The sequence below is a fragment of the Drosophila grimshawi genome, unplaced genomic scaffold, assembly GCF_018153295.1.
Source record: "Drosophila grimshawi isolate 15287-2541.00 unplaced genomic scaffold, ASM1815329v1 contig_545, whole genome shotgun sequence".
NCBI lineage: Eukaryota > Metazoa > Arthropoda > Insecta > Diptera > Drosophilidae > Drosophila > Drosophila grimshawi.
The window spans coordinates 610879-626710 of record NW_025063357.1 but is presented as its reverse complement, the minus strand read 5'-3'; the positions used below and the strand labels follow the sequence as shown (position 1 = coordinate 626710).

Below are 15832 nucleotides of genomic sequence, written 5' to 3'. Positions count from 1 at the left end.
GAAAAGACGGACATGGCTATATCAACTTGTCTGTTGATCCTGATTAAGAGGGTGCTTCTTGTTGCATAGTTGCACATGAAACCATTATACCCTTTTTATAAATTTTTAATAATAACAATTTGTTTCCTATCAATTAAACTACATATTCCTTTCTCGGCATCTCGGCTAATGAATTCAAACTAAACGTTCAACAGATCAGAGCTATTCCAAATGAGGCGTAACGCTATGAGTCATTGACCCAGAACTTGTACCGTAACTATAACAATGGACCATAACTAAGCTCGTAAGACTTATGACAAAACAAAGGGAAATGGGAAATGGGAAAAGCACTTACCCTGACGGCTACTGCCAGCTCCGTTACCGTTGCCAATTTGTGAGCCATTTTTGAGTTGCGTCAGTGAGAGCTCAATCGAATCGGCGTGAGCAATCAAATTGTTTTTAGTCTGAAATGTTTGTGAAAGTGAGTGTTGATTGGCCAAAGTTAATTGAAATGGTCGGGTGACAAATATGCATGGCGAACCTTTTCGATTTCATTCATCATGATGGGCGCCACCTTTGGCATTTGGGGATTCTTGCCAATGGCGCCGACAATCACCTGCAGATCGTCTCGGCGTTCCTGCAAGATGTTCAAATATTAGTTAAGTTCAGCTGCTTTCTGCTGTTAACAATGAATGTGCTCAAGCGGAAAATGAAACGATGCACGCACACCAACGAAATGGCTAGGATGGCCAGCGGCGAATGAAATTCAATTCCAACTGCAATCGAGCAAAAATGTCCCCTGCGTGAATCGATGGTCAGTGTGTGTGAGTGTGTGCGTCAAATCTTGTGGGTCTTGTGTGTCCTATGTATACCACACTGGCAGATTGTGTCAACCAGCAAAACTGCATTGAGCCCACGAGATAAACAATTTTGGCGCCAAGCGAATATTCGTCACTGCACTTTTCAATCACTTAAACTAAATAACGAAATTAATTTCGAGCGACGCAACCGTTGCGTATATAAGACGCGCATCGACTGAAAACAAAAGCAGCCCCGCCGTCAAAGAGCGGAAAATTAAAAATCAAATATAATGTTTTTAAGATCGCTCTTTCGTTTGCCTTAAAGATACTCTCTTCATTATTCTATTTTTAAATCATAGGTTTCCCACTTTTCTGTCTGATTTTTTGTTGTTATTTTGTCATCGGTGGGGCCATAAAACAAAAAAAAAAAAAACAAAAGAAAAACGAATAACAAAAATAAACAACTAGTGAAATGATTTGATTAATGATGAATTTTAGGGCATGTCTCTAGGGTTTCAAATTGTCGAAGTGTAGATGGGAGATTTGTATTTAATTTCAGATAGTGGCGTGAATTAAGAATATTTGTCAGACATTTTGTCTCACATTAAGAAGAGAAAACTTTGGGAAATTAATTGAAACATACAAAATAATATTTGGTATACAAATTGGAAGTTTCCATCAAACAAACAAGATGGAACAGGTAACTATAAAAGCATTGATATGGCAAATTGATGAGTAAACAATTTAATCTGATCTAAAATAAAGTCGAATTTCTCTGCAATAAAGTGTTTACAACATAATTTTTCGTATTGAATTTCTTATGAAAATTGTACCTCCATCAAATTAATTGGTACATGTACTTCCTTAAACTGCATCTTTTGTCAATCAAAATATTAAAAATATTTAAACAACGGTATTTTACCACTTATGAAAATTATGAGAAAACACTTTTGCATTAATCTCAATTTTAAATGTACCTATTGCAGATTGAAAATACATTTTTTCTCCACATTTTGAAACGTATAGAAATCTTACAGACCGGTAATAAAGCATATGCATAGAAAGATGTTAAATATAAATATAAATGTTGTGTGATCCAAATATTTACATATATCTTATTTATGCATATTATGTTTGAATCACAAGTTTCCTTATTAAATAAAACATGACACTTCACAAATTAAACATAGATGTGTTGCTCCAACTAAACAATTAAAAACTAGTGCCGTTCACTTTTTATTGGTTTCACTTAATATAGCAAAGTGTCTCTTAAGTTGCTCTCTTCTCAAAAGCGATTTCGTTGCTCCCCTCACATGAAATGCAACAACATATATGTACATATATATATGTATATCTATATATATATATATACATATATGCTTTTATATATATATATATAGATGTTACAGATGCTGTTAATGCTGTCGTACGACGACTGTGTAACTATGTCAAAATTTTTGGTTTATTTTGGGTATTCCTAGTGTTGGCATTTAGTATTTTGGCCTGTGCCGATGCTCTGAATTCTCAAGAGGCCAATTAACTTGGTTGGATGGAATAAGAGCAAAAAATAAAAACCGACGATTTCAATAAGATATCTAAATTAGTACGCAAAAAGAAAATTCATGAACCCGATTATAATAACAAAAATAAAAATGCGTTTGTCGATATTTCCCGACCATAAGATATCCTACAATTATGTGCATATAGTTTGCGAAACAATTTTAAATGCTAAAATTAAGAATGCATTTCGTATAAATTATGTTTTCTTCTGAAAGTTTCTATCAAGCAGTTTTTTAAAGAACATACTCTTTTTTTTGGCTAAGTTTAGAGGTTAAGATATAAAAACAATGAGGTTTTCAAAAGTGTTTTCTCTATTTAGACATAGCTATTATATTTGCAGATCAGCAATACTGATGCCGATATACCCGTTATTAAACTCATTTTATGGATATGGGGTATTAGTATTCAAATCAGTTTGGCCATGGCCAATTAAATGTGCATTTGTGGCCAGATGCTGATAAATGTTGGCCAGATGCCAGTGCGAAATTTGTTTGGTCACACTTACGTTGATGTCCTCCATGCGTTTTTCGAGCTCAGTGCTGGACTTGAGATCGACGGGCTTCTCGATCAGCACATTGATACGACGTAAACCCTTAGTGACAAGCTCCTCAATATTAACGGTCTCCGGCGTCGCTTGTGGTGCAGAAGTGCCTGTCACTTTTGATCTGATAACAAGTTAAAACTGTTTAGCAAAGAATATCACTTTGAGTCTGCGGAGTTCTTACTTGGCCTGTTGAACTTCGCGGAACTTCTCGCGCAGAATGATCTGAGTGCGCATGACGATTCGTGAAATGCTGCCTTGTTTACCATGTGTCTCGAGCACTAGGGAATCACCCTGTGAGATCAGAGTGGCTGCATCCGGTGCGATTAGCATTCTGAGATCCTCTCTGCAAGAATATAATTGAGAATTACAAAGTGTAATTGAAAAATTCAGTTTCTATGCTTACGCCTCGCTCTCATGGCACTGCTCGATCTTGGCCTTGGTCACCTCGAGTTTATAGATCATCTGTTTGGATAACTTATTGAATTCCTGTACTCGCTGTTCCAAGTTTGCGCTGGCCGGCAGTTCTCCTGGCGGACTCTTGAGGGTCACATTCGAGTCGTCTAGCGGCGAGGGCATCGAATTGAGCACCTTACTCAGAAACGAGTTCGGCTTCTTCGTCGAGGGCGTCTCAATCCGGCTCTGCTTTGCGAAAGTTATAAAAAGAAAAGAAAAAAACGTGCGTAGCAACAATATTGAAATGATGGCCTAAAGCGCTACCAAATTACCGTATCACTATCGGAGTCGAAGGTTGGTGTCATTTCCAGCGAGAAACGCGGTATCTCCTCATCATCGGAGAATACCAGCGGTTCAATATCAAAACCTGTCTCCTTGTCGGCGCTATAGAAACTATTCCGAATGGGTGATTCGGGTTCCGTCTGCTTATCGAGGAGTACACTTGACGCTTCCTGTAATTCGGGTTGCAGTTGACGCCAGCGTTTCGGCTTGGCGACATTTGACTGGGCGACAGAGCTACCGCTCTGAGGTGGCTCATCCTCCTCGGAATCGCGGAGTATGTCCCGCTCATGGGCGATGCGTTTGCGTTTCTCATCAAAGGATATGCGCTGCTTCTCCACGCGCAGCAGTGGAGTGCTTGTGTTGCCCGCCGAGGGGCGTAACATTGCTTCATCCCCATCATTATCTGAGCCAGTTTCCTGGCTGGGATCCTTGGACCCTACTGGCGACTCGCAGAGTGAACGTTTGCTCTTGCTGCGTCGCACCTCGAGCAGCGAGGAGTCCGAGTCTTCCGACAGATCCACAATCTGCACCGTTTGTACATATTCGGGCAGCAGCGGCTCCACACTCTCCAATATATTGACGGTATCCACAATTTCTCCCTGTTGCGGTGCCAGCGCAATATTTTGCACAGACATTTTATCGTTCTGAATGTTTTTCACCTTTATCTCCACAACCTGTGCTGGTGCTGCGGGCGCTTTGCGTTTGTTCTTCGCAGGTTTCACGGGTGGTATTGCAGATGCCCCAGCAACCATCTTGGCCGGATTCAGCGATATCTGCGAGAACAGCGTACTGGACTCGGCCAGGCGAAACGTTTGCGGTGGCAATAAATCGGGCAGCACTTGTTCGCCATCGGATGATGTGGGCTTAGTTTTGGAATCTGACACCGACACCGACGCCGTCCCCTTTTGTGTATTTGCTTCGTTGCGTGTTGTTGTTGTAGTTGTTGTTGCTGTTGTTTGAGTGGATGGTGTACTGCTTTCACCCGATTGTGGCGTCCGTGCACGTCTTTGACGCACCGTATCGCTAACAACAACAATTTCCGTATCGTCATCGCTTGCTCTTGGCTTATCTTGTGTGGCAAGCGTCGATGTTGCGCTGAAGCGTGTTCTTAGCATATCCTGTGCAAAGGATGCGTAGTTTCATAGTGTTTAATAACTCTCTCACAATTCGCTCTACAAGCTACTGTTTTTGTTTTTTCAATGAAGCCTTACCGTATTAGGTATATGTTATAGGTTTGAGTATTTATAAGTAGTATATATGGAGACCAAAAAAGCAGTTGCTGTACATTAGCGTTGGTGAAAGGAGTAGTAGATACTTATGTACTTATAATGTGTACTTATGTTGGCTTTATATTTATTTTTATATTGCTGAAATGTATTGATTGGACATTTACGTTTGACGCAGCCGCAACCAATTTGAACGCCTTTTATGCTTAAGGGGACAGTAACAAGAGCTCCAAATAACGAAAAATAAAATATAATATATAAATATATATTACATATATATATATATATATATATATATATTATATATTTATATATATGTTTATCTGCATATATATACCATATGTATACAATTGAAATTTGAAGCGTGAAAATGACACCAAGTTAGACCTCGTAGAGCTAGTGATACGGTGATTCTGGTATATGGTGGTGGTTGTTTTTTTTTTTTTTTTTGGGTGATGGTTCTTGGTATTTGATCTGGTATTTGAATTGGTTTTTGATTAGCTTGGTGGAAAGATTATTATGAATGTTTTTTTCTTCTTTTTTTATTTAAATGGGTGGTATATGAAATAGCAAACAAAAAATATAATGAATTTACACAAACAATAAATAAGCGTTACTCATATATATGTAAATTGTATGGCAAATCACCTTTTGATTATATCACACATTAAGTATAATAACATAATAATTTATGATTAGTAATAAGCTTAACATTAGATATTTCTCTTTAAAGAATTTTTAAGTAACAAACATTTTAAATTTTTACATTAAACTTGCAAGTGAAGCTTGAAACAAGAATTGCGCTCAATTCAGTTCGTTACGAATCTAATTCAATGATTTTTTGCTTGCCTGAAAGGATGGTGAAGCAGAAAAGAAAATGCCAGCTCAAAATTTGAATCAATTCGAGAGTGCAAGCAGGAAGAAGAGTTTCGATAAAAGAATATAGTGCGAGCTTGTTCGCTTGAGTGTGTAGTTGTGTGTGTGTGTGTGCGAATATTGAAAGAAAGTGCAAAGGTGTTAAAGTGGCAAAGAACCAACGACCACAAAGTAAAATTGTATGTGTGAATGAAATAAAGTGCTTGAAGTGAAATACGTTGATGAAGCGAATTTTAAGGCAAACTGTAAACTAAAAGACAAATAGACAGAAAGCAGACAAATATTTAAATATATAGATGAATCCTTAAAAGCATTTCCAATATTAGTGCATTACGAGTTTCTTATATTGGCAATCGTTTTGTACGCACCACAACAATCGCAATTACTTGTTGCTGCAATTTCTCAATTTCCGGATTTGATGGTACATTTATCTCCTTAAGGTCATGCTCCATGGCTCTGCAATAGGAAATCAATACATTCGATTAATTGAACAGAAATAAACAACAGATTTATTTCACTTAAACCTCCAGTACCCAAGACTGCCTTTAGTGGAATAAGTTTATTTCTCGCTGATTCGATTCAGAATATCCGATTCGCTATATTTTTTATTTGTTTTTTTGTTTTCTGTTTCGCGGCCTTTATTTATAATTTTAATAGGTATTTTGCTGGCTCGTGGTCTATCATTACGAATGACTTATTGCTGTTTTCATTTTTAATTTATGATGAGTCATTTAAAAATGCTAGCTAAATACCTCTTTAATTTTATTTTAATATTTCGGTCTATTGTAAAACATGCTGATGCCTATATCAGCCCATCACTCATTTAAAGTTGCAAATTTATGAAATTCATCAAAGTAGATGTTTTGCAAAGAGTGCAAGTTGTAAAATATAAGCAAATACATTAAAAATGGTAACAGTTAAAAATATAAATTATTGTCGTGCTTGTGGTAGTGTTCAAATCCCAACAAAAAATGCTTGGATGAAAAAAAAAGATTTTGTGTTTTACATTGAAAAGCTCAAAGCTAAAAAATAGTTTTGGTCAAAATTTCGGCTTCATATAGCTGTTATTTGGTCAGGACCCGCTGTTCTATTTATTAAAATTTTTTATATTTGTATATAAATATTTGTATTTCGTATCAAATATATATATGAATATATGAAGCCATCGTGCTAATTATAATTGCAGACTTTAGTTTTTACACACAATTCTGATAAGAATAATATAAATATGTTATGAGCATATGTTTTAAGTTGATTAACATATAAAATAACAGTCGGATAGCTGGCAGACACATTCTTATGCATTCTTTGAAGAGCACTAGTGAATGTTTTATGGTTCTAAGAATGTTTGCTCCTAAATATATATGTTCATCATAAAAGCCTTTAAGTAGTAACTATTTTACTCGCCTTTTTGACCAGTGAATTAGCTTTTTCTTAGCTTCATGGAGTCAATTACGAGAGGTATGTATTAAGAGCTATATCTTGGCAAAGTTCTTCAATTTCATTATATATTTGTAAATTGCTGAGATACCATGAAACTAACAGAAACTACCTAGATATATTATGTATATTAGTTGTAAGTATCTACATTTATAAATTGAGGTCTAGGGCATGTGTAGTTCTCATAGAAGCATGTCAATCGCTAATTGTATAACAACTACTAACTGCTTCTACTAACTTTAAAGTTTCCAGCGAAATATTATCCAAGTTCTGTAGCGTGGTCTTCATTTCGGTGAGGCGCTTGATAATATCCGCACTGGTCAGCTTGTGGTAGGAGGCCTTGAGGCCATCGATGCGTTGGCGCGTTTCCTGCATGCAGCTCTGATCACAGGACTTGCTATACTCGTTGTAGTGCTCCTCACAACGCTGGAGCACATCCTCAAACTCGAGCAGTATGGAATTGCGATCGTGCAGCTCCTGTGGCGACTCGAAACGCCTGATCAACTCATCAGCGCTATCGAAGCACTGCTCCAGCTGCCTGGCAAGCTTGAGAAGACCCTCGAGGAAGACCTTCGACTGGGTGACATTCTCGCCGAGGGCATTATACAAATGCTTCAGGGCATCTATGCGTTGACTGAGCTGCTTGGGACTCTTTGTGTATTTATCCTCGCAGACACGCCGACCCGTTTTAATAGTGCTCTCAATTTCTGCCTTGATTTCGGACAGTGTGCGATATATTTGCTAAATAATCGAATTTGTCAAGAGCTTAAATCTTCACAGTTTAATTTAATGAACGCTTACCAAGCACTTCTGATATTGGGCCTGAACGGTGCTGGGACCCGCCGAGGCGACATCCAACACCAATGTGGAGTGTTCCACGTTGCGTAGATCGCCATAGGCTCGATTCAGGCGCGATTCATAGGCTGGCTGGGGGGCGGTGCATTTGTTGAGCTTGGCCTGGCAGGCCTTAAAGCGCAACTCCATTAAATTGAGCTGCTCCTGCAGACGATTGGCGGCACCAGTTCTACCCTTGCGTGTGTGTTCCGCAATCAGCTCGGTAATATCCTTAAAGTTTTGCTCATTTACGGCGAATTCACGTGCCAAAATCTATAGAATTAAATCTGATCAGTTCAACCGATTTAATGTTGATTTAGCTTATACGTGCCTGAAAATCATCGGGCAGATCCTCAATGGTCACATCGTTTTCAAGATGCTCGCTGAGTATCTCATCCATGCGCGTTAGCCAGGCCTCCAGATGAACGACAGCTTTCTCGGACTGCTCCGCCTCGCTCACCTTCTCCTCGAGCAGTTCGGTTCGCTTCTTGGCCTGCTGTTGCAGCTTCGTCCAGCGCTCCACCATTTTATCAATGTCCTGACGCATAACATCGGCCATAAATTCATTGTCAATTAGCTCATTGCCAATTTCTTGAATTTTGTCCAACCATTCGTCGGAGTGGGCGCGCAGCACATTTTCCAGATCCTTAAAAAAGACGCAAAACACATTTATTTAACATCAACAAAAAAAAAAGACATTATTCTAATCGAATAGCAATCAACTATTAAATATTTATGTTTTATCAAAACAAACTATTCAAGAATCAAACATAAAATATTGAACATTTAATTAAACCTTTAACACGTTTTTATTTATAATATTATTTTTAATCAAATAGCAAATTGTTAAAGTTAAAAATAGGTTGAGTGTATTATTATATATGTATATATTATATCTATATAGATATAAAAAAAATCCAAGATATGATCGCATATAACTGGGACATCGGCTCATTTTTGGGAGTCGAAATATTATGTTTTCTAAAAAACGCTTAAAGCGTCATTTCGATTTACATAAAATAATATATTTTCTGAAGAATTAAAATAGTTTAAAGAGGTTGTATAAGAAATGTATTATAAGTTCATAGGATATATTTTGCTATTATCATTTCTAAAGGGACTGATTTGATCTATTTAGGATCAAGCTTAAATTTAGGCTTGGACCATTTGGCATAATATTGAACACATTCAGTTTTGAACTTACATCCAGCTCTTCCATAATTTCCTCGGCATCGGCTGCATTCTCGGGCGTGTTGCGTATCTTGTTCTCCAGTCGATCCAGATAACCCGTCTCGCTGACCATGAACTTCTTGAATTCGCCCAGCTGCGTGGAGATGTGCTCGAGCAACGCTGTCTTGGCGTACACAAGCTCCGTCACCTCCGTCCAGCGAGCATTGAGGCGCGTGAACTGTTTGGCCAGAGTACCATACTTGGAGTCCTTGTCCTTGCCCTTCTCCGGCAGCTCGTCCATTTGCAGCAGCAGCTCACCGCCCAGCTCATTGAGCTCGCGAAACTGAGCCGCCTCCCGTTCGCAGGTTTCCTTGAGCGTTTGGAACTTGGATTTGCTCTGGAAGAGTTCGTTGGAATTGCGAATGGCGGCCACGCCTGACTTGGGCGTATTCGCCTCTAGTTCACAGAGCCAGCGCTCCGTTTCCTGGAGTCGCTTCTGGATGGCCTCGCTGCGCGCTTGCAGCGCCGACTGCTGTTGTCGCTGCGCCTGATACAGTTGCTCCACCTGCTCGTAAAGAGCATTTAGTGCACGTATCTGTGCCTGCAACGAATCTCGTTGCGGCTGTTCCGCCTCCTTGATCAGAATCTCACTAAAATTCCTTGCACTTATCACATCGATCTCCAGCTTGCGCAGATCCTGGGCCTGGATAATGTCGGGCGCACTGCGCAGCACCGCAATTATCGAATTGTACTCGGCCACAAAGTGATTGAGGTTCTCGATGGCGGTGGTCTGCTTGATGACACGCTCGCTCAGCTGCTCTGGCAGACGCTGCCAGGCGGCCTGCAGCTCTGCGCTGAGCATGTGGTCCGGCACCCGATCGTAGCTGGGCTTCAGGGATTCCAATTCGTCGACCAGTTGATTGAGCAACTGTTGCTGCTGTTGCATCTCATCGAGGCTGGCGACGCGCACCTTCTGCCTGGCCACCTTGTCAACGAACTCCTCCAGCTGCTGCACCTGCCGGATGATGCTCTCGCCACCACGTTGCTGGATGAGCGCTTGTAGGGCTTGTTTCATGTCGTGCCAGCTATCGTGGAACAGTCCAAAGTCCAGCTTCCACTCCAGCAGCTGTTCGTCCAGCGCCTCGGTGGCCTCTCGCGCCTCGACAATCTCTGTGGCCAGCGAGTCCATGTGGCTCAGACGCTGCTCCAGCTCCGGGCAACTGGCACTGCCCGCATGCTGCTTATACCAGTCCCGCGAGTCGGCAAGGACCAGCTTAAAACCGATTAAGCTATTGTAATAACGCTCCTTGGCCAACAGGGTGCTGCTTTCGCTGTGTTGACTGGCCAGACGCTGACCCAATGCTGCATAGCGTTGCTCCAGCTGCTTGATGTGTGCCGCCTCCAGTAGCAGCTTCCGACTGGGTTCCTCCTGCTCGCACACCTCGTACAGTTTCTTGAGCTCGGGCAGCAAGCTGGCACGTTGTTGATTCTCCGCTTGCAGCTCTTTGAGCAGGTCGCACTGGTTGCGCAGACTCTGACGCTGTAGTTGCTGCAGTTGCTGTTCCACATCCTGGACATGCGAAAAGTGATCCGCGATTTTCGATTCCAAAGCAAAAAAATTGTCTGCATTGCGCAATTTACGCTTCTTGCTAGCTAACGGATCGGCATCAACTTGTGCGTCCAACTTTGGGTGTTTCTGCTGCTGCTGCTGCTCCTGCTCGTGTTCCTCGTGCTCCTGCTTCTCCTCATCCTCACCGAATCGTATAATCATTTGATAGTCGATCCAATTTTCGGGTCGCACCACACGACTATCATCGTAGCTAGCACGTTCGCGTCCAAAGTTGAAACCTTTCGTCTCGATGCGACGCGTTTGCACCTCCAGTATTTGCTTGAGGGCATCCAAGCGATCTTCGTAGCTTTCCAGCTGCATCAGCACCCGTTCTCCCTTGTCGTCGCCATCCTGCAACGTGGCCGCCACCATTTGTCGCAAATCAATCAAATAGCGCTGCAATTCCAGCAAATCCTTGGCGCAATAGTTCAGCTCATTGATGCGCTGCGTTATGCCACCGACATCGGTCACATCGCGGGTCTCCATTCGCTTCAGATCTTCTTCACGGGCATCCAGCCAGCGGGAGATGCATTTGTATTGCTGCAGTTTTTCGGTGCGCAAATCGATCCACTTGACGACATGGGACCAGCGTTCGCCGAGTGCACTTAATCGATCCTCCAGATCATTGAAATTGCCGGAGGTGTCGTTGACAATGACCACCATGCTGCTGATGCTGTCCACCAGCTCCTGTTGCTCACACAGATTCGCCTTCAGCTGGCGTGCCTCGGTCAGCTGCTGTTCCGCTTCGGCTACGGTCGGTCCGAGATCGCTCATGTGCGAGATGCGATCCTCGACGTTTGTCAGAAACTGACGCAGCTGTTCGAGTTTCTGTTTCTGGAACTCGGCCAGTCGCATCAGAATCTTGGCCTGCATGTCGAGGGCTCGCAGTCGGAGCGTTTCCCAGCGTTCGTTGAGCAGCACCATCTGCTGACGGACCTCGTTTTGGTCGTCCATAGAGAGACCAGAGCCGTCCTTCTTTTGTGACTCATTTATCAGATTGCTGCCCTCCTCGAGGGCCTCGCCCACAAACTCCTGATGCTCAGTTAGCTTCAGCATAAAGCTCTCGTTCTCATGAAACTGCAGCTTGGCCGCTTGAAAATTCTCCGGATCCGGCAGATCCTGTGACAGCAACTGCTCATCCTCCAGCAGCAAAGTCAGCACCGCCTCTAGCGCAGTCTGATAGCTGCTAATCTCGACACTGGCATTCGTGGCTGTGCTCAGTGGTCGAAGCGAGGCTGACTCCGCCACTCCATGCTTCAGCTCCATCATGCTGGCCGCACTGTCCGACGTGTAGAGCTCCCGATCGACGGCGGCATCGAGGGGCACCTCGTCCAGATCAGTGATGCTTGTGCAGGGCACTCGGTCGCGTTCGTTGGCTCGCATCGATTCCATGGCATGGTACAGGCACATCACATACATCTGTATGGACTTGTTGTCCGGCTTGTGGGTATGCACATCTTCCGCATCCAGTAGTTTCTCGATCTTAAAATGCCTGTGCGCCAAATCAAATGCCAAGTGCAGACGCTGCAGCGCATGCTGAGCCAACGCCGTCTCCAGATCCAGTTCATCCAGATGAGCAGCCAATATCATCAGAAAGGCGCGTCCATCCGCCCAAGAGTTGGCAAAATCGTTGAGCATCAGGCCGTGCGGCTCGGTATATTGTCTTGCCCAGGCCAGCAGGGACTTCTCAACGCCATTGCTTGAATGGCTTTTGACTAGATGCTGGCCATTGAACTCGAGTGCTATCAGCCAGATAAGGCCGAGTGTCAGCTTCGGATTACCACCCACAATGTCATCACTGGAGATGTTGACCAACTTGACGCCATGCTCTTGGATAACCTTCATAACCTTGTTCAAATTGTTGATGTGATGCACACGCATTCGACCTTTTTCGGGTTTCTATTCAGCAAAGAAAGCAAACAAAAATACGTTTGTTAGTTTAAGAATACTACAGAATCAACTAGCTTACTGTCTTATTGATTTTTTGATATACTCACACAACTTTAATAATTTATGCAATTTTTGATGTGATATATATTCACATCAACTTATTATTTGTTGCCATAATGAAATGCATTATATAATGTAAATTTATTTGCTACCTGTCACATATTTTATATAAAAACAAAGAAGGTAAGAGAGTGAGAGACATTAACTAGTAGACACTCTGAACTAATCTGTTAAATATTTAGTCGGCGCTTTAATAGGATATGCAAAAATATGATCTTATTCGATCTTAATGAAGTTGATCAATAACATGTCAGGGTAGTAGCAGACCTACTATGAACTTTGTCTCCTTTCTATTGCCGTCATGCATCACAGATTATCCTTTTGCACACTTCTTTTCAACTCTCTCTTCCTTTGATCAAATTTTCAATGCTAAAATATCTCCGAGAAATCTCTGTGATATTTTCTCTCTTACTATTTATCTTAATATTTTTCACAAATCTTAACGCTTACTCACTTTCCTTATTGCTAGCTGTCAACGATTAACTATTTTCTTTCTGATCAGGTTTTTTTCTGGGTTTCCCCAATCCTTGCTAAAATATATAATAAGATCAGTTGGAATGTTACAGGTTAATCTTTTAGGAATATCGCAAATCGATATTTACGATATTAGTAACACGGTGACCGTTTTCGATTAAATATTCTTGGTTGACGATATTTAATATTCATTTATTGTTTTAGTTTCTGGCTAAATGGAGTCGGATGATCAAGAATATATTATTTATTAATTTAATTTTATTTATTTATTTCTAAGATTTGCATTATCTTGCTTATGTTATTTATATTTCTACGGAAATGATTCCATCCGCCTGTTACATACTTTTCCACAACTTCATTATACCTTCTTTCGCATTTTCAATTTTTTCAGGGTATACACAATTTTAAAATGAAAGACTTTCTATAAATACATATCGAGCAGCAATCCCTTTGCCCGGGAACAACGAAGAACCTAATGCTTGTGTAAACTCTGGCCTAAAGCGATTTGACATCCCTTGAATATTTGTATAAGCCCAAACAGGATATACAAGCTACCCTTTACCCAGCACTTAAGTGTCTTAGCTCAGATTCCACTTTACATACGCATTGATATAAAAGAAAAATACTTCAAGCTGCTCCGTAGGAGAAAATATTTTAGTTTAACACATATTACTAAATGTAGTAATTGCAAAATAAGCATGATTTGTGTATCTTAATTTTAGCGATATATTAAAAAAAAAAAAAATTAAATAATAATAAATGTAGCTGTATAGTTTGTATGTACATCGATATAATTTATAATCGTATTTTCTTCTAGTTTTAAGTTCGTCCCTTACATGAATAAATCTCTTACAAGTTAGGATAACTGATCAACTCACCAGCTGTGTGTGTGTTAGGGTGCTGAGTAATGCCAGCAAACGGTGTCCATCTCGCAGGTCCAAGAACAGATCGCTCACTGGGGTGCACTGGGTGTTGCTAAGATGTGAATTGATCCATTTCGTAAAAGTTTTCTTCTGTATGTGCTGTCGCTCATCTGCAATGAGAAAGAAGAAAAAAACGATACAAATGCAACGGAAAATTAGTCAAAGAATTTGCAACTTTTCTTAAACCAATGGTCCAAAGCCCACCTCGAGCTGCACTGGCCACCTTTAATGTTATATTGTAGGCCATCCCCGTGCTTGTCTTGTCGCAGAGTATTATAAAACAGCACACGTCGTAGGTGCCAACGATTGCCAAGTTGCCAGTTTGCGAACTTTGTTTTCCTAGACCTATTGTCAGGCCAAGCCCTGATCAACTCTGCTAATGAACTGCACGGAAAACGTGCCAACTGACTCAAAATCAATTAGTAAGGCCGTCATCATAACACAACACAACAAAACACACCACAGCACAGATAGTTCCAGAGCAAACGCTTCCACAAGTCTGCGCCTCAGCGTCATTTGTCAGTTTTGTGCGAAAATGCAATTTGTGGCCTAACCATTTTGCATACACTGCATGTATGCATTACACCCACCTATGACTGACTGGGCCTACAGTCGAGCATAGGAACTGGTGCCAAGCTAGTCGCCAAATCGAAGCGGTGATTGATGGCGGCTCGACTTTATTCCACATCTGGATCGGCATTCAACCTGACTTTTGCAATTATCCATTAGCATAGCGGCGTTCGTGCAGTTATTGATTGCCTGCGAGTAAGTGATTAACGTTTTGATACTCATGTGCAATTTGTGGATACCTGATCGAAGTATTGGCATTTCATTGCAATATCACGAAAAGCTATAAGTCTCTTTGATTGACAATCGATTGTGTAATAAATCAAGTATATTTACAGTTAATGAACAATTGCTGACTTAAATTTGACACATTTGCCCCATAAGTGTGTTTTTGCATTCACAAAAGCATTTAGCAGAAATATTCATCCTGTGTTTTGGAAAATCTCCCTAAAATGAAAATCGCAATACAAACTATAAATTTATCCTTGTTGTCATGAAATAATTTCTAAATACACGAAATAAATATATCTTAAGATAGAAAAATTCACTTAATTTTTGTGTACGAAAAGAGGGTTGCGGGTTCGAATCGACTTAAATCGTAAGATTTATAAAATTAAATAATATGCGAAAACCATGAAAAATTAAGTAAATGATTAATTAATACTTTCACCTACAAGATTTGCCTGATGAACACATGATTTGGTAACTCAGATCATCATTGTTGAAAATATCAAAATTAAATTATTTAAGTATTGTGTCTTGTGTATTGTGGTTTGTTTAAGTTGAAGTTTTATTAGTTATTTAATTTAAAAAATCATTTTATTCTACCAACATATCCGACCTAAACTCTCCAATTGTGCATATTTTTATACTCTTAACTTTTGGAATCTTCTGCGTGCCTAATATACTCATTCTTTCTAGTTCTGTTAAATATTAAGTACTTTTCGGGTGTATTCATGCTTTAAAATATTATAATGTCATTTTTTCACTAACATTTGGATGAAATATAATTTAATTGTCATTTGCTTCACTTGAAATATTTCACATATAATTAGAATATGGTAATTCAAAGCAGAAATTGGCAA

General features: G+C 40.5%; 1 protein-coding gene across 12 annotated transcripts in view; it reads right to left on the bottom strand.

Annotated features, from left to right (window-relative positions):
• LOC6570006 (dystrophin) overlaps positions 1 to 15832 on the bottom strand; it is a 178047-nt gene that overhangs the window by 142163 nt on the left and 20052 nt on the right. For 8 of the 12 annotated variants that reach the window (XM_032741741.2, XM_032741742.2, XM_032741743.2 and 5 more), the window contains exons 2-13: positions 14136 to 14290; positions 9199 to 12672; positions 8326 to 8640; positions 7962 to 8267; positions 7399 to 7901; positions 6089 to 6176; positions 3609 to 4736; positions 3287 to 3522; positions 3065 to 3226; positions 2845 to 3004; positions 521 to 616; positions 335 to 443 (exon numbers count right to left, since the gene is read on the bottom strand). In XM_032741741.2, coding sequence (XP_032597632.1) covers positions 335 to 443; positions 521 to 616; positions 2845 to 3004; positions 3065 to 3226; positions 3287 to 3522; positions 3609 to 4736; positions 6089 to 6176; positions 7399 to 7901; positions 7962 to 8267; positions 8326 to 8640; positions 9199 to 12672; positions 14136 to 14290 — 6732 coding nt within the window. Of the gene's footprint in view, positions 1 to 334; positions 444 to 520; positions 617 to 851; positions 1017 to 2844; positions 3005 to 3064; positions 3227 to 3286; positions 3523 to 3608; positions 4737 to 6088; positions 6177 to 7398; positions 7902 to 7961; positions 8268 to 8325; positions 8641 to 9198; positions 12673 to 14135; positions 14291 to 14384; positions 14443 to 15832 lie in introns of those variants that run through there. The other 4 variants (XM_032741751.2, XM_032741752.2, XM_043215742.1 and 1 more) reach the window with 3 other exon arrangements.